Source organism: Lissotriton helveticus, chromosome 6 (genome assembly GCF_964261635.1).
Source record: "Lissotriton helveticus chromosome 6, aLisHel1.1, whole genome shotgun sequence".
Lineage (NCBI taxonomy): Eukaryota > Metazoa > Chordata > Amphibia > Caudata > Salamandridae > Lissotriton > Lissotriton helveticus.
The window spans coordinates 2,092,546,713-2,092,573,208 of NC_136067.1; the positions used below are offsets into that span (position 1 = coordinate 2,092,546,713).

The following is a 26,496-nucleotide window of genomic DNA, read 5'->3' on the forward strand; positions in this document are numbered from 1 at the left end:
TTTGACTGGGTGAGAGTATTCTGCTTAATTCAGAGACTCTGTCCCTCACCACCCCTTGTTGTAAATAATGGGATGCTTTTAAAGCTGGGATGCGCGGGGAGACATTAGCTTACTCGATCAAAAAATATTTGGAATAAAATCGATACATTCTATAAGGCGGTACAGGAATGGGAGGAAAAGCTAGTTACTGCCATTAGTCACCTTAAGCCCACTTCCAATGGTCAAAGTGTAGGAGCAGGGTGGTTGGGAGTCTTTTATATCCCGTAGACTTTAGATCGGGAGGCCAGCCAGCTAGCCCTTGGAGTCCTTCCGGGTTCTGGGGACCAGGAAGGCAGGTCCAGTACTTCTCACCCAGGCAAGGAGGACAGCATGCAACAGTTCAGCACAGCAAGAAAGCAGTTCTTCCAGAGCAGCACTCCACCAGAGTGGGAGCCCTTCACCAGCACTGCAGTCCTTCCTCATTGCAGGGTATCCTCAGGTCCAGAAGTTTACTGAGTTGGTAGTCCAGTTCTTTGATGTGGGGGAGGCATCAAAGAAGGACTTTGAAGGGCACAGAAGTCCTCCATTTCTGCCCTGACCCCAGACTCACTACAGGGGGAGTGCGCAGCCTATTCATTTGTAAGCAAGGCTGGACTGACCATACCGGTCATCGGGCGTTTCCCCGGGAGGTTACTTGCTCTGTAGTAGTGCAGCAGTTTTAAAAGCACGTCCAAGTTCCTTGTATATCCAATAGTTTTCAGACAACAATAAAAGAGGCAAGATAACTTCGGTAACTAATGTACCTGCTGGAAAAAGATTGGAGTTTTATCTACTGTCCGTTTTAGCTCATCTAAGCTGGTGCAAAGGGTTAATATGCCTCCTGCAATCAGCATGTACTATGCAGATCACAGAACAGTGGGGCATATTAGCAAGTGCAATTACACCACTTTAGCGGCACTTTCTGCCGCTAAAGCGGTGTTATTTCTATCGCCCAATCAACAAGCTTTCGCTAACAGCTGTTAGAGACAGCTTACTGCCAATAGCGCCCGTTTCCCTACTACTTTACATGTCAGCGATAAACATCGCTAATGACATGCAAAGTGGGTGTTCCCAAAATCAAAGCGACTTAAAACAGTCGGTAACTCACATTCCCATTATTACCAAGTCCCGAAGCAATAACTCCCGCTAACTGCGAATATCACCTGAAAGTTACACATGCTAATATCCCTACTTCGGCATCCATATAATGGAAGGTGGATTATGGGGTGACGGCCACATGGCCATATCAGCAAGCATTTCGCCTTATTGCCAGGATGTTTATTGGTTTTTCAGCAATGTCGGGCCGTGTTTCACACTATCGCTGGAATATTTAACGCCATAGTGCTATTCGTTGCTAATACAGCGTTAGCGCGGCGAAATATTCCAGCGATAGCCGGCAAAAAAACTATACGCGCTAAGCGCGCTGTGCGATGTTTATCGCAGTTTGTTGGTAATATGGCCCTGTATTTTATGTGCATAGCTCAGTGGGTTACTGCTTTTCTCACAGAGCTCCCTTTGGCACTGTGCAGTTAATAAGTAACAATAGTAATCTAGGTTAGAAACTTATATTTTTTTGTCCCAGTCTTTCATTGTCTTAATTTTGCTATGAAGGGTTTGTTTGGGTGGAAACAAATTCAGTAAAGTCAATGCTAAATAGTGTGTTACATTCTAAATCCGGAGTTTGTGGTTCCGCAGACCAAGCACTCTTAAAAAATGCCTACCAGAATGAATGACGTGAATCCTACACTTTGTAGTTCCCTTTGTGTTATGTAACATTTTCAATACACTGATTTCCACATGCTCCTTTGATTCTGTATGTGCTTGTGAAATAAAAATGCTCCCTCACCCTTCACTTGTATGATAGGTGCTATAAAAATTAATATAATTGAATATATAATTAAAAATGTGTTGTAGAATGCATCACTTTTGCCATTTTCCCCCAACTTTTCTTTGGGGAGAACCCCCCCAAACCCACTTGTAGTGGTCAGGCCCGCTGCTTTCAATCACTATGTACCATATGGGGGCTGGTCTGACAAAATTTGCCCGGGCTGCGTTGAGTTCGTAGTCTGGCCCTGGGTGTAAGTGTGAGGTTGTGCCCAGCTCCTCCCTCCCATCCTGCCAGGATGACCCATCAAGTCACACCTAAGCTCCCTTTGTGTGTGACTGTCTACGGGGAATACACAAAGGCGAGGAGGAGGTAAATGAATATAATTTTGTAGTAGGACTAGTAGCACTATTGTGTGACTGCAAACATACTCAAAATGCAGGTACTGAATAAGCCCCATAGGTTTACAATAACATTGTTGTGGTGCTATTGTACATATAATACAAGAGCCTTTCTCAGAGGAAGGCCTTGTGGCTTGTGCCAAGCAAGCACAGGGACACTTGGAATCCCTCACACAAACCAACTTTTACTTATGGGAGGGTGATTTTGTTACTGTGTGAGAGTAGACAAGGAAAGACAGGGAGATGAGAATGGGCAGTGAGACAAGGAAAGACAGGGAGATGAGAATGGGCAATGAGACAAGGAACGACAGGGAGAAGAGAAAGGGCAATGAGACAAGGAACGACAGGGAGAAGAGAAAGGGCAATGAGACAAGGAATGACAGGGAGATGAGAATGGGCAATGAGACAAGGAACGACAGGGAGATGAGAATGGGCAATGAGACAAGGAAAGACAGGGAGAAGAGAATGGGCAATGAGACAAGGAACAACAGGGAGATGAGAAAGGGCAATGAGACAAGGAAAGACAGGGAGAAGAGAATGGGCAATGAGACAAGGAACAACAGGGTGATGAGAAAGGGCAATGAGACAAGGAAAGACAGGGAGAAGAGAATGGGCAATGAGACAAGGAAAGACAGGGAGATGAGAATGGGCAATGAGACAAGGAACAACAGGGAGATGAGAAAGGGCAATGAGACAAGGAAAGACAGGGAGAAGAGAAAGGGCAATGAGACAAGGAAAGACAGGGAGAAGAGAATGGGCAATGAGACAAGGAAAGACAGGGAGAAGAGAATGGGCAATGAGACAAGGAAAGACAGGGAGATGAGAATGGGCAATGAGACAAGGAACAACAGGGAGATGAGAAAGGGCAATGAGACAAGGAAAGACAGGGAGAAGAGAATGGGCAATGAGACAAGGAACAACAGGGAGATGAGAAAGGGCAATGAGACAAGGAAAGACAGGGAGAAGAGAATGGGCAATGAGACAAGGAAAGACAAGGAGATGAGAATGGGCAATGAGACAAGGAACAACAGGGAGATGAGAAAGGGCAATGAGACAAGGAAAGACAGGGAGAAGAGAATGGGCAATGAGACAAGGAACGACAGGGAGATGAGAATGGGCAATGAGACAAGGAACGACAGGGAGAAGAGAAAGGGCAATGAGACAAGGAAAGGCAGGGAGAAGAGAATGGGCAATGAGACAAGGAAAGACAGGGAGAAGAGAATGGGCAATGAGACAAGGAACGACAGGGAGATGAGAATGGGCAATGAGACAAGGAAATAGAGGGAGATCAGAAAGGACAGTGAGACAAGGAACGACAGGGAGAAGAGAAAGGGCAATGAGACAAGGAAAGACAAGGAGATGAGAAAGGACAGTGAGACAAGGAAAGACGGGGAGATGAGAAAGGGCAATGAGACCAGGAAAGACAGGGAGATGAGAATGGGCAATGAGACAAGGAACGACAGGGAGATGAGAATGGGCAATGAGACAAGGAACGACAGGGAGAAGAGAATGGGCAATGAGACAAGGAACGACAGGGAGATGAGAAAGGGCAATGAGACAAGGAACGACAGGGAGAAGAGAATGGGCAATGAGACAAGGAAATAGAGGGAGATCAGAAAGGACAGTGACAAGGAAAGACGGAGGAGATGAGAATGGGCAATGAGACAAGGAACAACAGGGAGATGAGAAAGGGCAATGAGACAAGGAAAGACAGGGAGAAGAGAATGGGCAATGAGACAAGGAACGACAGGGAGATGAGAAAGGGCAATGAGACAAGGAACGACAGGGAGAAGAGAATGGGCAATGAGACAAGGAAAGACAGGGAGGTGAGAAAGGGCAATGAGACAAGGAAAGACAGGGAGAAGAGAATGGGCAATGAGACAAGGAACGACAGGGAGATGAGAATGGGCAATGAGACAAGGAACGACAGGGAGATGAGAAAGGGCAATGAGACAGGGAAATAGAGGGAGATCAGAATGGGCAATGAGACAAGGAAATAGAGGGAGATCAGAAAGGACAGTGAGACAAGGAACGACAGGGAGAAGAGAAAGGGCAATGAGACAAGGAAAGACAGGGAGATGAGAATGGGCAATGAGACAAGGAACGACAGGGAGAAGAGAAAGGGCAATGAGACAAGGAACGACAGGGAGATGAGAATGGGCAATGAGACAAGGAACGACAGGGAGATGAGAATGAGCAATGAGACAAGGAAAAACAGGGAGATGAGAATGGGCAATGAGACAAGGAACGGCAGGGAGAAGAGAAAGGGCAATGAGACAAGGAACGACAGGGAGATGAGAATGGGCAATGAGACAGGGAAATAGAGGGAGATCAGAAAGGACAGTGAGACAAGGAAAGACGGAGGAGATGAGAATGGGCAATGAGACAAGGAACGACAGGGAGAAGAGAAAGGGCAATGAGACAAGGAAAGACAGGGAGATGAGAAAGGGCAATGAGACAAGGAAAGACAGGGAGATGAGAAAGGGCAATGAGACAAGGAAAGACAGGGAGTTGAGAAAGGGCAATGAGACAAGGAAAGACAGGGAGATCAGAATGGGCAATGAAACAAGGAACGACAGGGAGAAGAGAAAGGGCAATGAGACAAGGAACGACAGGGAGATGAGAAAGGACAGTGAGACAAGGAAAGACGGGGAGATGTAAAAAGGCAATGAGACAAGGAAAGACAGAGAGATCAGAATGGGCAATGAGACAAGGAAAGACGGGGAGATGAGAAAGGGCAATGAGACAAGGAAAGACAGGGAGTTGAGAAAGGGCAATGAGACAAGGAAAGACAGGGAGATCAGAATGGGCAATGAGACAAGGAACGACAGGGAGAAGAGAAAGGGCAATGAGACAAGGAAAGACAGGGAGATGAGAAAGGACAGTGAGACAAGGAAAGACGGGGAGATGAGAAAGGGCAATGAGACAAGGAAATAGAGGGAGATCAGAAAAGACAGTGACAAGGAAAGACGGAGGAGATGAGAATGGGCAATGAGACAAGGAACGACAGGGAGAAGAGAAAGGGCAATGAGACAAGGAAAGACGGGGAGATGAGAATGGGCAATGAGACAAGGAAAGACAGGGAGAAGAGAATGGGCAGAGACAAGGAAAGACAGGTAGATCAGAAAGGGCAGCAATAAAAGGAAAGACTGTGAAATCAGAAAGGGTGTCACCTTGGATACTCAGGCAGGGCACACAGACAATACCTTCAGGCAGGGCAACCAGACGGGGTGATCAGACATGGTGATGAACTAGGGCAATAAGGCAGGATGCTCAAGCAGAGTCTCAGACAAGGTGACCATACAGTGAATCAGATAGGACAACAAAACGGGACAATCAGACAGGGCAACTGGTCGCAACAAGCAGACAAGTTGATCAGACAACATGCTCAGACAAGGCAATCAAACAGGACAAGCAAACAGGCCACTCAGACAAGGTGACCAGGCAGGGCAATCAGATATGTCAGTTAAACATATCGATCATGTAAGTCGATCAGGCAGGGCGTGAACAGGCACCTTGAACAGATGTTGTGCACATCTTCTGGCACGAGCCACAGCACTTGTCCAGCCCAGGGCAGTCTTCATCGCTCTCACACATGTCCTCTCCTTCAGGCTTGAGACATGGTTCCTCCTCATATGGGCACAGCCCGTCTTTTTCTGAAACAGAAGACACAAGAGGGTTCACAAGTTACTTTCTGTGTGGTGATGTAAGAGACATCGGAAGATTCATCCTGGACACACAAGATCTATCTCTCATAGACTTCTGTGATGTGCACCACAAACCTTGATTCCTCCTGGACACACAAGCGATCTTTTTCTCTTTTACTTCTGTGGTGTGCGCCTTAAAGTATGACTCATCCTGGACACACAAGAGATCTGTCTCCCCTACACTCTGTTATGTGCACCTCAAACCGTGCTCCACGCCAGCAGTACTTGTACGCTTCTGGTGAACTGCACTTCGTGTACAGCTTGATCTTTTCACTTATGTCCCTGCACTGTTTTTCATTTTTCAATTCTGTAAATACCTACTCTTTACATTAACAAATGTAGGGGAGGGCAGTTCATTAACTCCGGAAGAATGAGAAGCCGCGTTTGGGCTGCGAGGAGTAAAAATCCTGCCCTTCAGGTCCCACTGAGTGTCAACCAATCTCATGAGAAGCTCTTCACACTACTACAGGCATGTACATCCAAGTGTCATGGTGCTATAGATGAAATTAACCACAGTGGAGTGGTGTGGCTCACTGGTTAGAGGCGGCAGACCCATAAGCAGAGAACGGCCCGGGACCAGGGTTCAATTCCCGACGCGGCAGGGTCTTGGACCAGGGTCAACGGACTCGATAATTCTTACCTCGGTCCCTACTCTAACCTGGGGTCCCACTCGGCAACTCTGGGCATTAGCTTGCCTAATCTCCACAACGGCCGCATCAACGCCAGGGATGCCTGGCTCCACCTTGGAGATACCCAGTAGGGACCATCCCACAGGGAAAGCCAGGACGGGTTCCCTAGCGGTCTACAGCGCAGAGATACTCCTTCGGGAGTCGAATCTAGCGCTTTAGAAACCCACAATCAATCAATCAATTTCCACTCAGAAGTGTCATAAATACTAAGAGAACATTTAATGCAAATATATCCTAAACTTAGTACTGGGAAGGCTGCCTCGTCCAGGAAAAACTCCTCCTATTTATGCTTCTGAACAGGTTCGAAATTTCCTTTACATAGAGTAAAACTTAAAATTATATATTTTTTAGTTCATTTAAACTTACATAGATCATAAAAGGGCACTAGTAGAAAGTAAAATGCATTTGAATTATCAACAAGCACTGGCAAAACCAACAGGTTTGTGTTTTTTATCTTTGAGAATGTGTGGATGGTTGAGTGGATAAATGTAAGATTGATCAAATGATTGGACGAGGATAGGTAACTAACTCTAATGCATGCATTAATTCATTCATACCGCTGTCTATTGGACGCTCAATCACAAATTCCCCTCAACCATTCCTTCTTGCATTCACACACTAACTCATCCTCAAGCGCAAGTTGCCAATTCATGATGTAGCACTTTAAAGTATGGAAAAACTGATATATTAAAGCAATGCTGTTGCTTCCTTTTACTGCTCCTGTGATATAAATATATGTTTTCAAATGTTTCTCCTGAGCCTACTTTCCTCCAGTCTGAAGACGTTTGGTTCTGATAATTCTTATCTACTACAAAGTGACGTTATGAAGGGGGAACATCGTTTACAACAAAACTTTTACCCCGCATTACCATTACAATGCAGGAAATACAACGAAAGTCGTTACAACGACTTTCGCTGGAGGGCGCTGTTGGATAGGAAATAGTTTAATTTTCTATCCAACACCTTCCCTACTATCCACGGGGACTGGAGTTGGAATAGGAAATTCAACTATTCCACTATCCAGCGCCCCCCAACGCAAGTCGTTGTAACGACTTGCGTTGTAATCCCCGCGTTGTAAAGGCATGCGTGGTAAAAGCATGCGTTGTACTGACATACATCCGTTATGAAGTGCACTTATCGCTTTTGGAATTTGTATTCCTTCAACATGGCCCCTTAATCTGCGTCCCTTCATGGGAAATATTGTTTTATATGCTTGATGGGGCTGGACATAAGCTATGCATTAAAACCTGGACGGAGATAACTCAGGATCTGCCCCTTTGATAATCTGGCCTCAGATGCACAATAAACAAGACCTCTAGGACCATATGTACCCAAATGGTGGCGCAGCGCATCATGTTATGTTGCTGTGCTACCCTGCGCTACAGGCAAATAGCATGAATGCGCCATATTTATCCAATGCGGTGCACTCCTGTCCTTTCCCCCTGCGCTGGCCCTATTTCAGCAGCCGGGCACCAATGCAGGCTCCCTTGCACCATGGTGAGAGGGGGCCTGTGCTTTAGGCAGGATTGTTTTGTGTAGGTAGTGGCACCTTCCTGCATTAAAACTATCCATAACGGCGTTCTCCTCTTTCAATGTCTGGTGCAGAAAGGAGCACACGTAGCAAGAGTAAACAAGCATTTGCAATGCAATAGGTCTCACATTTGTGAGAGTTTGGGCTATTGGCATTGTAAATGACAATGCCTTTTATTTATGTGTTGGTTTCAAAAACAGGTAAATAAAAGGGATTGCCATTTCCAATGCCAATAGCTTAAACTTGCGTAAATGCGAGACCTACTGATTGCAAATGCTTAATAGGCATCACGACCCAAGCAGAAACAAACAATACATTCTCTAAAATATTGACTAACAATCAGCAATCCGCCATGGAAGATACAGAGTTTAAAAAAACTTTTTTGTCAATGAAATGCATTTGGACGGACTTAGAAAACAAATAAATACTACTCTTTAAAATGTTTTAAAGAAAATAAGTTAAAATGTTTTAAGGAATAAACTGTAAAGTATCATAAAGGAAAAGCAATTTAAATATTTTGCACAGAGGAGATAGAAACCCGGCTATTCACGTTCGAGATCAAGACTTTGGGGCAGATTTATAACACCCTTGCGCCCCTTTTACACCGGCTGAGTGACTGAGTGGCTGAGTGAAATCTACAAGATTTCACTCAGTCACTTTTGGGCCCATGCTGCATCAAAACCCTGCGCCTGCTTGAAGCAGGCGTAAGGATTGACGCAGCATTGTAAGAATAGGGCCCCAAGAGCATTGTTGGAGCTGCGTCGCGCTTGCGACGCAACTCCAGCAATGCGCCACCTTTACGGCACAGATGCGTCACGCATCTGTGCCGTTTTTGCCCCATGGTGCGCCGCATTGTAAATGCGGCACATCCATGGTGGCGGAGGCATGGCGCACAATAACTGGCGCATCCCTGCTGATATGCAGGGATGCGCCAGTTATTGTAAATCTGTCCTAAAAAGTTTTGGTCGGCGCAGCAAGGTGGGAGTGCAGGTTCCCCCAGTGCCATCCTCTTCCTCCGCCAGCTCATTCTACTCTTAGCGACTTCCCCTCTCCTCCCATTACCAAAGGAGGTTTGCTGTGTTACCACTCGTAGATAGTACAACTGAATGCCTTAAAGCCACTTGGAGCAGGTGGCCAGCTGAGAGTTTATACAGGTGACAGTGCACGTGAGTGTGTAAACAAGCCCTCTCCACCGCAAGCCAGGATCACCAGAGTACATCTTGCCCTGTTTCTGGCTTTGGAGATATGATTATTTTGTCTGCAGCAAGGTAACAAGAGGGGCAAGAAACCCTCTCGCCCTGGTGTGGCAGTACGTGCACGCGCAGCCATTGTGAAAGTGAATGCGGCGCTGTGCTGAAACGTTAAGACTGGTGCCCCAGGGGTGGAGGGGCGGGATGGGGATGACGGGATGTGAGACAATTTTAACAAGTTTGAAAACCACAACATAATAAAGTAATAATATGAAATGTGCAGCATTATTTGCCTTTTTTTGGTCACATAATTTACTGCGTGGCATGGGCGCCATTGTTAAATGTGTGCGCCCGTGTTGTAAAAGTAAAAGCGGGCGCCATGCTACAACATTAAGCCCTTCGCTGCGGCGGCTATTCTGCCGCAGTGCTAAGGGGGTGGGGCGGCCGCGCGGCGGTTCCGTGCTTGTGACGGAACCGCTCCGTCACGGCTCGCGGGTGAGCTGTGCTTGTGACGGAACGGTTCCGTCACGGCCCCGCCCGTTCTTTAGAACGTCAGCGCAGGCGCTGAATTCACACCGCGCAGGCGCGGCGAGCGGGCCGTGACGGAACCGTTCCGTCACCAGCACAACCCACCCGTGGCTCGTGACGGAACGGTTCTGTCACGAGCATGGAAGAGGTTAAGCGCGGTGCGAGAGAGTGGACGGGCAGGACGCTCCATTACTCAAGCACTCTTCTTCAGCTGATTGGACTAAGGCAACGCTCTGTATGCAGGGTAGGCAGCTCTCCTTCTCCGACCACTACAGATCATACAGAATGCTGCAGCCAGACTCATCCTGGATCCCCCTTGATGAACTCAAATCAACCCTAACTTCGGGGAACTCCACTGGCTCCCTGTACAGAAAAGATGCATTCAAGGCCCTACATAACTTCAGACTCGCCTACTTAAACCACCAGCTGAACTTCCATCAGCCAAACAGACATCTCCCTCCGCGTCCCTTGCGCTAACTCTCACCCCTGCATCCAACGTAGCAGATGTGGAGGTCACTGCTTCTCCTAACTAGCAGTGACGACATAGAACGAGCTGCCCTTTCATGAACTGACCTCCCTATCTCTCCCAGAGTTCCGAAATTCCCTGAAGACCTGGCTATTCGGCTAATCAACTGGACCCTACCAGTGCCCGAATATCCTCACGGCTCACAAGTAGTGGTCTACAAATCTACTTATTGATTGATTGAAGGAGAAGTAGGCAAAGTAGAGACAAAAAGAAAGTCAACTAATGGTACTCAACATGTGGGTTAAAGCCCCTGTGTATTTTGGGTTGCCACAATGTACCTCACAACAGACAGCACATATGCTGCCTGCAGAAGCGACCTGAAATCAGCAATGAAAAGTAGCTCCACAACGGCAAGCATGTGCACGTGCACACAATGTGGTGTGAGTTAGAAAACTTAACAAAGCCTCACTGCTGTGTTGAAGGACAGGACATTACGACCTTTCAGCCAAGACTGGGTAGCTATGAAATAGGGAATGATAATCACTTCCTGCGAGAGATGGGGGGTTCAAGCAGAAAGGATCAGGGCAGAAAGGGGTTTCATGGTGGAGATTAGAACTCCCAGGAAAAGGGGTGGCTAGAGTAAATGCTAGGGAAGGAAATCCTGCCACAGAAAATGCAACGGCTCTGACTCAGCATTGTCATTGTTGACACCCATATCTTATGATCGATATTCAGACACATAAAAGCTCAAAGAATTACTAGAAGAATTAACCTGCAAGGACCGCAGACATTTTAGTAAAACGAGACCCATGAAAAAACGAGGGAAACATCCTTTACAACAAAACTTTTACAACGCAGTGCTTTTACAACGCAAGTTTTACAACAAAAACTATTACAACGCATTGCGCTGGGGGGCGCTCTAGGATAGGGAATAGATTTAATTTACTATCCAAAACCTTCCCTAGTGTCCACGGGGACTGGAGTTGGAATAGTAAATTAAACTATTCACTATCCAGCACCCCAAAACGCTATGCGTTGTAAAGGTTTGCGTTGTAAAAACTGCATTGTAACAGCATGCGTGGTAAAAGCATGCGTTGTAACGTCATACATCCAAAAATGAGCACATGCTCAGGCAATACAAAGTCAGCAACTACACATAAGTACACAGCTGCACAACTGTGGTACCTTGACCTACAGGGGAGTTCCTATCCCATCCGTACGCAATAAGCCCACATAAAGGTGCCATCCTGGCTCCTTGTTTTTATTTCTTTTATATACAAATGGGGTGGAGAAATTTTTATTAGACCAGCACCTGGATTACCCTAGTAGAGGAGGGCAGCTGGTTCCCTTATTGTCACATGACGATGACACGGTCTCGATGGCCTTGGCGGCCCATAGACTTCAAAAAGTGTTGATTGCTTTCACTGATTTTATGACGCGTTTGGACCTGAAAGTACATTTTAGTAAATCGGTTGTCATGGTATGCGGCCCAAAGCAGACTAAATCGTGAACATTTGTGGTAAACAAAAAGACTATTAACAAGGTACCCAGTTTTATATACCTGGGTAATATTTTTAATAATAAATTGAACTGGGACCATCTGATTGTAGCCAGGGCACAACACACTACTAAAATTATAGAGGGGCTGTCCCGTTTTTCGTCCAAATTGGGTCACAAGCCAGTGGCAGAAATGTTGACCTTATATAAATCAAAATGCCTCTCGGTTGCAGCATATGGGGCAGGCGTATGGGGTCACCAAAAAAGTGGCCAGATACAGATTTTAGAAAATAAATTCTTGAAAAGATTGATGATGATCCCAACTAGTTCTCCTACTAAATGTTGTCACTCTGAAGTGGGATTAGACTATGTCAGTGATTGAATAAACATTGCCCTATTGATCTTATGGGGAAAGGTATGGACCTTGGATGATCTACTACTTTTAAGAGCGATCATCAGAGACTGCATGAACTTGGAAAGGGAAACATCCTTTACGACGCAACTTTTACAATGCAAACCATTACAACGCATTGCGCTGGGGGGCGCTCTAGGATAGGGAATAGGTTTAATTTACTATCCAACACCTTCCCTACTATCCACGGGGACTGGAGTTGGAATAGTAAATTAAACTATTCACTATCCAGCGCCCCAAAGCACTATGCGTTCTAAAGGCATGCGTTGTAAAAACATGCGTTGTAATGTCATACATCCACTTGGAAAAGGCCCTGCCATCCCCTTGCTTTGTTATGTCAAAAATACTTTTCACAGGATTGGCTTGGGTCACTACTACAATAATCCCGATGGTATTCAATCTACAATGAAATCAATCATAAAAAACGCATACTATAAAGTAATAAGCACCTCAGCCCGGGTAAATGTTGTTTTTATTGATGGATCGGTATTTCATCAGCAATTTTATTTGTCTTTCACTATACAAACACAAGCTCGTTTCCTCTTGACTAGGTTTTGTCTCTTCACCTTGCACTTTTTGGGGGTTTTCCCTAAGCAGGCGAGTTGGTGTGAGAGACTGACTCCCTGTCCCTGTAATAACCTGGCCCAACAAAGTACTATGCACTTTATGCTGTTTTGCACACATTATAAAGATACTACGGCATGCTTTCTTAAGCCTCATTTAAAGGAAATTCGCCCCTGTTCCTATCAAGAAGGTTTTAATTATTTACGATCTTTGTCCACTAATGTAATTTGTAGTGCTGTGCTTAACTTCCTAAGAACTTCGCCGTCAATTAGGAAAAGGTATGAAGTGTTACTGGAAAATTAACTTATTGCAATCTCATATTTTATCAAAAATTTGTTTTAAAAACTGAGAACTTTGACATGAATTCGCCCCAATTTTTATATAGAAGATTAAAAATGAATTTTTATAGTACATTGATTTATATATGTATGGTCCACTTTTATGATTCTTGTGAATCAAATAAAGTTATTTGAACTGAACTGAGGTGCCAGACATCCTGATTAAAACTGGAGATCATTGAATTATCACAGTGAAAACTCCTTGTTTACAAACCATGTAAAGGTTGTTCCTGGTCATCTGGGAGTACCAGTGCATTCTTTCTTATACAGGGTTTACGTGGCCTTGGCTTTCTCCGAGGAGTCCGAAAGTCCAGCCAGGGTCAGGGGGTACTTGGATCTGTACCGTGCCTTACCAAGGAATCTAGCTATCATATGTGTATCTCGGTCCTCTTTCAAGCCACGAGCTAAGTACCACTGGTCTTGCATCGTTCTATCACGATGACACCTAATGATTTTGGGTTTTGTGTAATGTAATATCATGTAACGTGCAAGGTGGATTTGTAGAGCTCTGCTTGTCACCCATGAGGGTATCAAGGCACTGTGTAACTTTATGTAATAAAAGTTAACATGTATATTGGAAAAACATCTGTGTTCATTGTATCTGCAGCTGCTGCAGAGTGGCTGAACCCTGCAGAGGATGGTGGAGCAGCTTCTGGCAGACAGGGGACTCTATCCCTTTATCCTGCAAGCACCTTGGAAGAAGGAGTAGAAGACCAGTTTCTCGTGTGTAGGGCTGAGAAACAAAGACAAGGAGCACCTCCAAGGGGTCAGAGCTTCCCTGCAGGGGGTGGGGCCTAGGAGGGACCAATCTGTTATGCTTTGAAGCTCTAGGATACATTTAATATGGAATTGTGCAATTTGTTCGGCAAATTCTCAGATGAGCAGGGATAAGTGGGTAGTGGGTAAGCATGAGAGTAGTAAGGAGAAGAGGCAGGAATTGTGAACATCAAGATCCATAGGAGTGTGACCCCTCAGCGGTGCAATGTGACCAATAGGGGGCAAAAACCTCTGCTTCTCTCCAGCTCACCCCACAAACCACAGCTGCGTTCTAGGGTTTCTCCCAGCCTGGGGTGGTCCCTTCGTTTACGCCACCACCACACCTATCCCTTCCACCCCAGCAGCTCAAGCTGCTTCATGTTACACGGGATGTGCTTACAACATGCCATGCTAGTATCCATGCAGCAGATGAGTCCTCACAACCTATACACGTATTTATTGATTTTTTTATTTATTTTAACATTTATAGAGCGCACTGTTACCCGGAGGTGTCCTGGCGCTGATGAAATGCTCCCAAAGGGTATGAGTCGAACGAGATTACTGTGTGAATAACCAAGTCTTGATGCCTTTCCTGAAAGTCATAAGATCCATGGTGTTTCTCAGGGCAAAGGGCAAGGCGTTCCAGGCCTTTGTGGCACCCAACACAAAACCCCTACCCCCCATCGTGCTTTCCTTATGCGAGGAACTATGACCAAGCGTGAGCTCGATGATCTTAAATGTCTGAGGGTGTTATACCATTGAAAATAATCTTTCAGACATGCCGGTCCAAGGCCTTGAAGGGCCTCAAAAACCAAACACAAGGCCATAAAAGCAATCCGCTTCTGCACTGGCAACCAGTGTAATTTCGTGAGTTCACACGACACAGAGGCGTATTTCGGAATGCCCGTCAGGAGTCTGGCTGCTGCATTTTGCAGGACCTGCATCTTGTTAAGTAGTCCCTGTTGGGCATTCAACAACAGGCTATTGTAGTAATCCAGCCGCGGTAGAACCAGGGCTGTAACCACTGTCTTTTTACTGCTTTCGGGGAGAAAAGGAAGTATCTTACGCAACATTTTCTGCAGAAAATAAATTGAAGAAGTTAAAGTTTTGACCTGGGGCCTGAATGTGAGTTGGTCATCTATTAGAACCCCTAGATTCTTGATCTTTGCCACCGGAAGAGGAGGGTCCCCATCTCTTCTGGCCACCATTGCGGGCTCCAAAAGTCATTACTGAGGCCGAAAACCATAACGTCCGTTTTTGCTGTGTTCAACTTCAAGCAATTTTTGCCCATCCACCTTCCCACCGCCAACATGCATTCCTGAAATTGTAAAGCTACTCCATCTTCCCTTCCTGGCAGCACTGACACCACAATTTGTGTGTCGTCAGCGTAGGAGGTTAGATTAAAGCCGAAGGACTTAATAATTGGGGCCAAGGAGGAGACATATATATTGAACAGAGTGGGGCTTAGGGAGGAGCTCTGAGGAACCCCACATGGTAGAACGAAAGATTTAGATACACACTCCCCCATCGCCACACTCTGTTCTCTGTTAGTCAAAAACGCATTCACCAGGTCTCCTGCTTTCCCCTGCATCCTACAGTTCTTCAAGAGGTCCATCAAAATCTCATGATGCACCGTGTCGAAGGCTGCGGAAAGGTCCAAAAGGACCAGTGCAGCTCTACCCCCTAGGTCCATTACTCCTCTAATTTCCTCAGTTGCCTTTATTAGGGCCGACTCAGTACTATGGCCCACTCTGAACCCGTTCTGAGAGGGGTCTAGGGCACAAGTTGCGCCTAAAAACACACTGAGTTGATGATTCATCATCTTTTCAATTAGTTTGGCTGGGAGTAGGAGCCTTGAAATGGGACGATAGTTGTTGGGATCTGTTGTGTCTAGATTTGTTTTTTTCAGCAGTGGAAGGATCGATGCACGTTTCCAGCAGGAGGGAAACTGCCCGGCTGCGAACATGTTGTTAAAGATCGTTAATGTTCCCACAATAGGGCCAGGCGCCAGCTTGGCTACCGTTGCTGGACACGGGTCATATGGGGATCCTGATTTTAGCCCGTAAAGCACTTTTTTTGTCTCTTCCGTGCTTACAGGGGTGAACTCTTCTAGAATATCTTTCCGCGGGTCGCCCCTAAGGATCTGATTTCGTGCCAATGGCCGCCTCCTAGTTAAGCCTGAGAAAGCATTGAAAACCGTCTCAACTTTAACCCTGAAGAATGTGGCCAGGGCCTCACACAGATCTTGGCTGGGCTGCGCCCCTGCAACTTTTGGGGATACCTGATTAGAAAGTGTCCTGAATAATTCTTTTAAGCAGTTACTAGCCTGATTGATACGGTTCGTAAAATAATCTTGTTTTGCTTGGGCAATCAACTTCTTATATTCAAGAAGCCCACAGAGTTACACACCATTACCTGACTGCATCCCTCCATGCAACGAGCAGACACAATGAAAGCGGTACACTGTTTACAAACAACATCCTGGCAATCATTTTTGCCAATTATTTTACTGAATGTGAGTTGCAGCTGCGCCTCACACCACTGACGAGGCAGTGAAGTGCATCTCACACAGGGAGCACTTAGCCTCCTTGAAGTGCTTCATTGTAAGAGTGCTGGCATTGCAAAGAGGGCTATGGGAATCCCTTTGGCTCATGCCTCAGTGGCCAGAGGGAGGATGCTCTTGTCTGCACACACAGATGAATACAGCTTCTGCGTCTGAATGACACATTTCTTTGTTAGCATTTCATCAAATCGTATCTTCCACTTGCTATAACAGAGGCCTCCATAGCCGTACGCCACGGAATCGCGTGGCCCTCGGCAGGCCAGACTGTCTAGAATGATGGCCCGATTTAAACCTGTCTGGAGATTCAGAGCAACAAAGGGGCAGCCTTGATGTGGCCCACTGCTTTCCTCATGCAAGATAAAATGAGGAGTCGACGATAAAAGGACAGTAATCGCCGGCATAATCGATTCTCCTCTACTTGCAAATTCGACACGACCCAGTAACCCCAAGCTCCTGCCCCATAGGCCAATACTGGTAATATTTACGGGATGTATGACTTTACAACGCATACATTCACATCGCATACCATTACAACAAAACTTTTACAACGCAGGATCCATTACAACGCATGCCATTACAACGCATGCCTTTACAACGAAGCTGCTATTACAACGCATGCCATTCCAACCTAAGTATGGGTAAGTATTTTTTTTTAATTAATGGGAATCTAATGGTAGGGTAAGTGTTGGATAGTGTAGGGGTTAAAATTGTATTAAATACTTACCCATACTTACGTTGTAATGGCATGCGTTGTAATAGCAGCTGCGTTGTAATGGCATGCGTTCTAATGGCATGCATTGTAATGGATCCTGCGTTGTAAAAGTTTCGTTGTAATGGTAGTGCGTTGTTTTAGTTGCGTTGTAATGGCTGTTTCCCTATTTACGCTCATAGACTTCCATAAGGGACATAATTGGTTTATTGCCCACTCTACTGGAATGTTCAAATAATGCCCCTACTGAGCAGCTTAACACGCTGGATCTATGAAGAGTGCTGGACAGCCAAGTACTCTGTGAATCAAATATTCTCACCAGTTGTGGGAAATTGATAACGCTCTCGATTACCCTTTGTCGGATTCAAATTGGGACGATTCCACAGACTGCAAACTTTGTTTTCGAGATATTCGTCTCCAGATCTCAGCTGTCCATGCATTGCACGAGGCTTGCTACTAAGGCTCTGAGATCAATAGGAGCGTCGTCTGCATAGAGTGAAGCCGGGACTGGATCCGAGTGGCGCTCACGCACAGCCCTACAAAAGGTTTCCAAAGAAGGGGACTCATCTACCATGGTTCATGTTGTATACTGATATTTACGTGGTTGTTTGTTGTTCTATAGAACACATATGTTTACATTGCTTCCTTGTCATATGTATGTCTTCTGTATTATTATAGTCATTTTGTTTGCTTCCGCTTTTTTCACATAGGACACTATACACATCAGATAAATAAAGAGTTATAAATGATGTTTACCTTGTTGACGCCTCTCTTTTTAATGTATGTTGTGAACAGTGCACCCTCATAGAGCCATTGTTGCTTTTTGTTATTCTTAGCCTAACTGTATGTAAATGTAGATGTAAATGTATGTATACTTGTGAAGCGCACTATCACCTTTCAGGCATCCTGGCGCTGTATACCGCTGTGGAACCCTTCCTGGCTTTCCCTGTGAGATGCCCCCTACTGGGCACCCCCAGGGTGAAGCCAGGCATCCAAGTGCTGCTGGGGCCGATGTGGAGATTAAGCAAGCTATTGCCCAGAGTTGCAGAGTGGGACTCCATGATTAGAATAGGCACCGAGGCGAGAATTATCAGGTCCGAGGAAATTGAGCCCAAGACCCGCCGAGGCGTGAATTGAACCCTGGTCCCGGCCAGACCTCTGTCTCAGGGTCTGCCGCTCTAATCGGTGAGCCACACTTCTCCACTGTTCTACTGATAATGACCATTTTTTCCCAAAAATACAAATAAAGGTTAGGGCTCTACTCTAAAGTACCAAGCCTCTCCCTAAGGCCGTATTGAACTGGGGGAATAATGTTCCCCTGCTCTAGCCAATGAGATGCATCCTTTTATGTTTACAGTAGAGGCTAATATAGGAATGGGTCTAAAGCATTGTGGGGCTGGCCTATAGCCCGTTCTGAACGCATGGATGATCACCGCAGTGTGCCATGATGCAATTAAAACAAAAGTATTTCCTTATTGGCAGAGCTGGAGAGGAAATGACTCTTGCTTTGCAGGCTGTGAATGTGATGTAAACACTAAGGGCCCGATTCACAGAACTAACTTAAGACAAAATTCTAAACTTACTACTTTTGGTATTCACAGAAGTTAGGATTTTGTCTTAAGTTTGTCTTAAGACAGACTTAAGACAGACTTAAGACAAAATCCTAACTTAAGTCTGTCTTAAGACAAACTTAAGACAAAATCCTAACTTCTGTGAATACCAAAAGTGGTAAGTTCAGGATTTTGTCTTAAGTTAGTTCTGTGAATCGGGCCCTCCGGGTCTCATTTATGAGGTTTTGCCGTAGGGCAGCGCCGCAAGACTTCCTGCTGCACTGCCCTACGGCAAGAGAAAAGTGCAGGAATGCACCGTATCTCTTAGATACAGCTCATTCCTGTCCTTTTCCTCTGCGCCAGTGCTCAATGGGCTGCCTTACGCCAACTCTACTCCGAGAGTAACTCTGCATTTCGCACAAAAACGGTCAATGTTCAGAAATCGCTTCAGTTTACCTCGACTCTTTTGGGTCAAAATCCTTCCAAAGAAATTACAGAAGGACATCTTTTGGTTCCATATTCAACCTTACGTCCTGAAGATGATCTGACGGGCTTATTGCCAACACAGACCGAAACGTCGACTGCAACATCTACTTCTTCATACATTTGTTGGTTTTAAGGAATTGTTTACTGTTTTTTATCAGATCATTTTCCTTAGTTATCTTATGGAATAGATGTATGGATAGTTGCTCTGTAGGTCAATGTGTTACACCTCTAGCACTGTGTTTGGTTGATTCGGATTGTATTCCCCTGTCTATATTTATATATACATATATATTAAATATATATTCTTTTGAAGAAAAGGTCGCCCGTGTAACCCTATTTCATGTCTGCTCGAAAATTGTCCGCCTGAAAAAGAAATGTTGTTTGTTTTGTTTGTTTGATTAATCATTAGTTCATCACTAATCAGGGTTGAATAGAAAGTAATCTTTGTACAAATAACTATTGAATCAAGTATAGAAACAAAATCCTTTGTAGGCACCCTCTTACCTATTTCTAGTTTTCACCCCAACGCAGGCACCTTTGCACCATGGTGCAATGGTGCCTGCATTGCGGGGTGGATTATTTATGTGCAGGAAGGAAAACCTTCGTACAAAAAAACAATCACAAGAGAGAAATAAAGATGTTTCTCCTCGTGGGACCTCCTTTTCGCCTCCCTTAAGGAGGCATATGTTTTTGGCACCGCCTCAGAGTAACAATTTCTCGTTAATCTGGGGCAGGGTCAAAAAGCCATAGATGTCGCTGGAAACGTCCCCAGCAACACCCATTGCACACCCCTTTTACGCAGAAAAGTGTGTTAAAGGGAACGACATTTACAAGGCAGCATTAAGCCAGAAAAGTGGCTTAGTGCTGCCTCGTAAATATGACGCCATGGAACGTCACAGAAAGTGACATTCCAGCAGCACAAGGAGCCTCATAAATGAGGCCCTAAAAGTCAGAAGGTATCACTACAAGTCCATTGGTATTAACACACCGCACCAGGGAATTTACAGGGGCTTCTTTAGAACAGAGCTCTGACTCAACAGAGCCACCAAAACCAGAATCTTTTTGCCTCTGTTGCCTCTTTGAATGTAGCATTCAGGAAAGCCCCTCCCAGTCTTACGATCACTCGGAAGAAGTTGTTGGTCACCTCTATAGATCCCCTTCTGAAGCCAATGGCTTGCTACTTGCAGATAACGATTCATAACAGGGGGTGGTGATGGACAGAGCATCTGAATTAAACAGAACAGTCCTACCCAGTCAAAATATCAGGGCTTGATCCATCACCGTTTCTTAGCTCACTGCACCATCCCAGTTCAGAACCTGGCTACATGCAAATTAGTCTGGCTCTGGCCCAGTGCATCATGGGAACAGGGCAGACCAAACTACCAAGCCAATTCTTTACTGGAAAGGAAACAAGCTTCCGGGGACCGGTTTCTGGCATTGCAGCCGTCTTCGGCCCGGCTTGCTTGAATCCTGATGGTGCAGTGAGCAAGGGACTCACATCTGAGTATACCCTTCCACACTTGTGGTGGCCAAAACGATTCATAACAGGGGGTGGTGATGGCAGAGGCAAGACACACAGGGCCACAACAAGGTCTATGGACCTTGGATTATTCTTTGCCAAGCCTTTAATCATCTGTGGGTGGAGATCTTTGATGCCACCTGTGATATTCGCTTGGGACCTTGCCATGCAGAGATGGGGCCAGGCAGAAAGTGTTACAATGGGTAGGAATTACACACAGGGCATACCTTAAGTACCCTCTAGCAGCCTGCTGGGACCACCTCCTGACTAACTTCCAGGCAGCCTTAGAGCCTATGGATACATAACCCGAGACTGCCTTGACTCCAATGACTGCGCCCCCCCTGGTCCCTGATCCGTCATCTGGTGAGCCTTTCACTCTCCCCTGAATTAGTCTCCCCCTCCCCTCAATAAGTTAGCATTGTTGGAAGTGGCCTTTTTGCAGGGTTATCCCCAAACTTTTTGCTTCTTTCTCCTATTTTTCATGATCTGTTGTGTTTGGCTTTAGTACTCTGGGCCCTTTTACCACTGCTAATCAGTGCTAAACTGCATATGCTCTCTGTGTAAATTGTTTTCATGATTGGTTCTCCCTGATTGGCATATTTGATTTATTGGTTAAGTCCCTTGTAAATTGCACTGACTGTGCCAGGGCCTATCAATCAAATACTACTATTAGTGGGCCTGCAGCATTGATTGTCCCACTCACATGAGTAGCCCTGAAATGGTATCTCAGACCTGCCACTGCAGTGTCTGTGCACAGATTTAAACTGCCTTACCAACTTTGCAAGTGCACCCACTTGCCAGGCCCCAACCTTCCTTTTTCTTACATGTAAGACATCCCTCAGGTAGGCCCAAGGTACCCCCATGGGCAGGGCGTGGTGTACGTCAAAGGTAGGACATGTTCTGGTGTGTGTGACATGTGTGTGAAATACTGCCAATTTCGTTTTTCACTATTGAACACTATGTGTACCATACGATAGCATGGAGATACTTTGGAAGATCTTACAAGTATAAATTCCCATTGGGATACGATAGAGGATTAAAGTTTAGACTTTCTGAACTCAGAATCTAATAACACATAATTTACTAAAGATTGTTTTTAAGTTTTGTGTTTGACAATGCCACTTTTAGAAAGTAGACTTTATGTTTAACCATTCTTTGTGCCTCTGCATGTTTGTGGATAGCCTGTCTGCTTTTAGAATGACAGGGGCAGGGGATGTGCATTAATTGAGGGAGGGGGGGGGTTGAGAAGTGCCTGGCCCTTCCTGGGTGACTCAGAGCTGAGCTGAATAGACCGTGGCTGCATTTAGAGTAGTGGGAGGAGTGTTCCGTGCACCTGAATAGGGCCTGTCTCCCTTTCACAATGTTGTCTCCAGCCCCTGTAGTCATACCGCACCAGTGAGGACAGAAAAGGTTTGGACTGTTCTTAGAGATCCTTGCAAAAAGAAGAAAAAAGAAAAGAAATGGGGTATAAGTAATGGACATTACACCCCTAAACTTTAGATCACTTCTAGACTCAAGAGGAACCTCTGCCAAGGGGAAGAGCTGAAGAGCTGTGAGGAGGAGTACCCCTTTGCTGTGTGCTGTCTGAGGTTGGCCTGCAGATGCGTTATATGCCAAGGAAAGGACAAAGAACGAAACTTTGCTGAGTAACCTGCTAGTAGAAGAATCTGCAAGGGCCTGTGTGTGCTGGCCTCATGTTCTGAAGTCTCAGGGACACAAAGATCCCCCCTCCTTCTCTCCTGAACTCTATTGATGAGAGTTTCGACCTGCCAGGAGGTGCCTGTTCCAGTTTTGGGCCTCTGGAGGTTGTTCTTGCTGTTGGGAGCTGGCAGAAACCTAAGAGAAGCAAGAAAGGTGATCTCTGACGCCATCAGTGACACTGCGTGACGTCCCGACCTGTACAGAGGCCCAGGGCACCGCTCTTGTAGTGCACAATGCACCTCCCTGCCTGCACCTCAGCTCTGACACCCTTCGATCCCTTTCAACACCTGCAGGTATTAGCCTTCCCAATGCCAGCGCGTGTACCAACTCTGTTACCGACAACGTCTGCATCCTGTTATTGCAGTGCCAATAACTCCTGAGGATGACTCCATGAACTCGCCGACTTTGTATTGCCTCACCGGAACCAACCAAAAACAACCAAAAACAAAAACATGGCCTTACAGCCAATGCAACCGACTTCCCCTGTCCTGGATTCGACACTTCGCCTCCTCACGGACAGGATGCCTCGCCTCCCTCATGGCAGCCAAGGAGCCAGCCTTGACCTCAGCACAGAAGCCTAACCTCAACGACGCTGTGCATCATCATAGACTTCATTCCCAAGGTACTATTTGTTTTGGGGTCCGTGTGACTTCGTGCCTGATGGCGCACACCTTGTGGTCGGAGCTGTACTTTGTATTTATTGCTGTCACAATACCCCCAGGGGGGGCTATTTGATTTCTACAAACTTTATTTAGAAAATAACCGTTTTTAGGTGCTATTTTACTACCTGTATGTTGGATTTTATTTGTTGTTCTGGTCTTCTTGAGTTTAGATAAAGATACTGTTGTATATTCTTACTTGGTTCAATATGACTACTTGGTGTCTGTAGTCCTTTCTTAGTGTTCCTACCTTCTCTACCTCCCATAGTTCCTAAGTGTGTTCTATCTGGTGTGTGTGGATTCCAGCCTTGGCAGTTGGTCTGGTCAGCTGTGGGGTTTTACTGCTCTGCTGTCTAACTTAATAAATATATCTTAATAACCTGAAGACGTGTCCTGCTGCCTACATAATTTATTTACAACAGATACCTTATTTAAACGGCAGCTGAGGATCAAATGCAGCGACTCCCTGCACAGCTCAAACAGCAGAACCTTATCCATGGGTAATATTTATACTAAGCTTATGCGGGGCATATCTGTCCATAGTCTCATGTAAACCACTGCCCTGATTCCCAGAAGCTACACTCAGCCCGCACCCATGCGGTGGTAGCTGGTATTACAGTGGGCCAGCTTTTGTACCTGCTTTTGTAGGATATATCAATGTACTGCCTGCCCCCTCTCATAAAGTATGTCCATCCGTGTGCACCTGGCACAGACGCTCTCTTTGTTACCCACTTACCACAACAGTCTGTTTTCTGCCACCTTACACAATTGGCATCCTCGCCTGGCCTTGTACCATGCCCACTGCCATGCCCACTGCCCTGAGGTCCTTCCTGCAGCGTCCAGGCCAGCACCTGCCATTTACTGGTCCCTTACCGTCCGTCGCGGGGTCGGTGCACTCCACGCCGCAGCCGGGGTTGCAGCACTTCTGCTGGCCTGGGCACTCCAAGTCATTGACGCACTTCTCTGCTGGTATTTTCTCATCCATCTCGCACAGTGTGGTTTGTTTGGGACAGTGGCCAATTTTCCCTGGAATGCAGAAAGTGTGCAGGTTCAGAAAGCTATTTTTATACTTCGAGGAATAAAATGTTCCATCCTGGATATACTCTCAAACCACCCATCCATCCTCGATATCATTCATTTCATCATCAGCTGCAATTCTGATTTGTTTATTGTTCATTTTAGTGTGCACAATGTTCATTAACATGTAAAGGTTTCTACATTGATTACAGGTTATTTAGACATCCCTCCTTCCCATTTAATATGGATGTCATGACTCACCACAGAATTCTCTTCCTAGGTTTTTCTGCAAAAATGCAAGTGAACGAAAAAGGAGAATACGGATGGTAGGTGCAGTGTGCATACAAGTAGTGCTACATGTTGCATTATATGTTTCTATTGAGGAGGAGACAAGAAAAGTAGCAAATCAACCAGTCAGACATTTATAGAACGCTGCAAGTCACCCGTGAGGGTCTCGAGGCGCTGGGGCTGTTTCTGCTGCATGGCGGTGTTTACTCAAACATCCAGGTCTTTAGTTCTCTTCTGAATTGCTGGAGCGACGGTGCGGACTTAAGTGCAGGGGAGATTGTTCCAGGCCTTGGCTGCCAGGTGCGAGAAGGAGCGGCCTCGCTGTGGTCCCTCTCCACAATCACATTGTGGAGCTTCCCTAACACCAATGATGCCCACTGCACCCCCATTGATGTTCACATGTCTCCACTGCAAGGACCACAAATGCAACCCAACCTACCACCACAAGAAGGAGCACAGCAGCAACAGAAGCTGTCATGTAGCAGCGGCCCCTGCTACTGCAAGAGCAGCGAAGAAAGCAGCGACTACAGCTGCAACCATGGCAGGGACAACAAAAACAACTACATCTGTTACCACAGTAGGGACAACAGCAGCAACCTTAGCAGAGCACACAAGATGACCACACCAGCAACCACCGCTGTGCACACAACATGGAGCACACCAGTAACCACCGCTGTGCACACAATATGGACCACACCAGCAACCACAACTGTTCACACAACATGGAGCACACCCGTAACCACAGATGCGCACACAACATGGACCACACCAGCAACCACAGTTGAGCACACAATATGGACCACACTAGTAACCAAAGCTGTGCACACAACATGGACCACACCAGCAACCACAGCTGTGCGCACAGCATGGACCACACCAGCAACCACAGCTGCACACACAACATAAACCACACCAGCAACCACAGATGCGAACACAACATGGACCACACTAGTAACCAAAACTGTGCGCACAGCATGGACCACACCAGCAACCACAGCTGCACACACAACATGGACCAAACCAGCAACCACAGCTGCACACACAACATGGACCACACCAGCAACCACAGCTCTGCACACAACATGGACCACACCATCAACCATAGCTGCGCACACAACATGGAACTTACCAGCAACCACAGCTGTGCACACAGCATGGACCACACCAGCAACCACAGCTGCACACACAACATGGACCAAACCAGCAACCACAGCTGCACACACAACATGGACCACACCAGCAACCACAGCTCTGCACACAACATGGACCACACCACCAACCATAGCTGCGCACACAACATGGAACTTACCAGCAACCACAGCTGTGCACACAGCATGGACCACACCAGCAACCACAGCTGCACACACCACGTGGACCACACCAGCAACCACAGCTGTGCACACAACATGGACCACACTACCAATCACAGCTGCACAAACAACATGGAACACACCAGCAACACAGCTGCGCACACAACATGGACCACACCAGCAGCCACAGCTGCACACACAACTTGGAACACACCAGTAATCACAGCTGTGTGCACAGCATGGACCACACTACCAATCACAGCTGCACAAACAACATGGACCACACCAGCAACCACAGCTGAGCACACAACATGGACCACACTAGTAACCAAAGCTGTGCACACAATATGGACCACACCAGTAACCACAGCTGTTTGCACAGCATGGACCACACCAGGTGTTCCTACTACCCTACGCCATCCCAAAAGAGGCGTAACAAGGAGAAATATGTTTATTTCTCCTCGTTATTTCCTCTTTCTATGTGTGCTCCACTCTGCAGCACACATAGAAAGAGGAAAATGCCTCTGAGAATTTTTTTTGTGCTGGAATTCCTGCACAAAATCCTGCCTGTAACACAGTCAGGATTGCCTGCATTGGTGCAAAACAGCACTCCTGTGCGCCTGCGCAGGGAGAGAGCAGAAGTGCGTCATATCTTAGTAGTTATGGTGCATTCCTCCTCTCTCTGTCAAACAGTGCAGCAAATTGTTTTGCCGTGTTGTGTTGCGTGACTTTTTAGTAAATTTGAGCCTAACCGTGTATATACTCAGCACAT

At 46.2% G+C, this 26,496-nt stretch overlaps 1 protein-coding gene across 2 annotated transcripts in view; it reads right to left on the bottom strand.

The window, feature by feature from the left end:
• LOC144762062 (uncharacterized) overlaps positions 1–26,496 on the bottom strand; it is a 129,222-nt gene that overhangs the window by 24,460 nt on the left and 78,266 nt on the right. For both annotated transcript variants that reach the window (XM_078647201.1, XM_078647202.1), the window contains 2 exons: positions 23,983–24,135; positions 5,760–5,900 (listed from right to left, as the gene is read on the bottom strand). In XM_078647201.1, the coding sequence (XP_078503327.1) occupies positions 5,760–5,900; positions 23,983–24,135 (294 nt within the window). The remainder of the gene's footprint in view (positions 1–5,759; positions 5,901–23,982; positions 24,136–26,496) is intronic.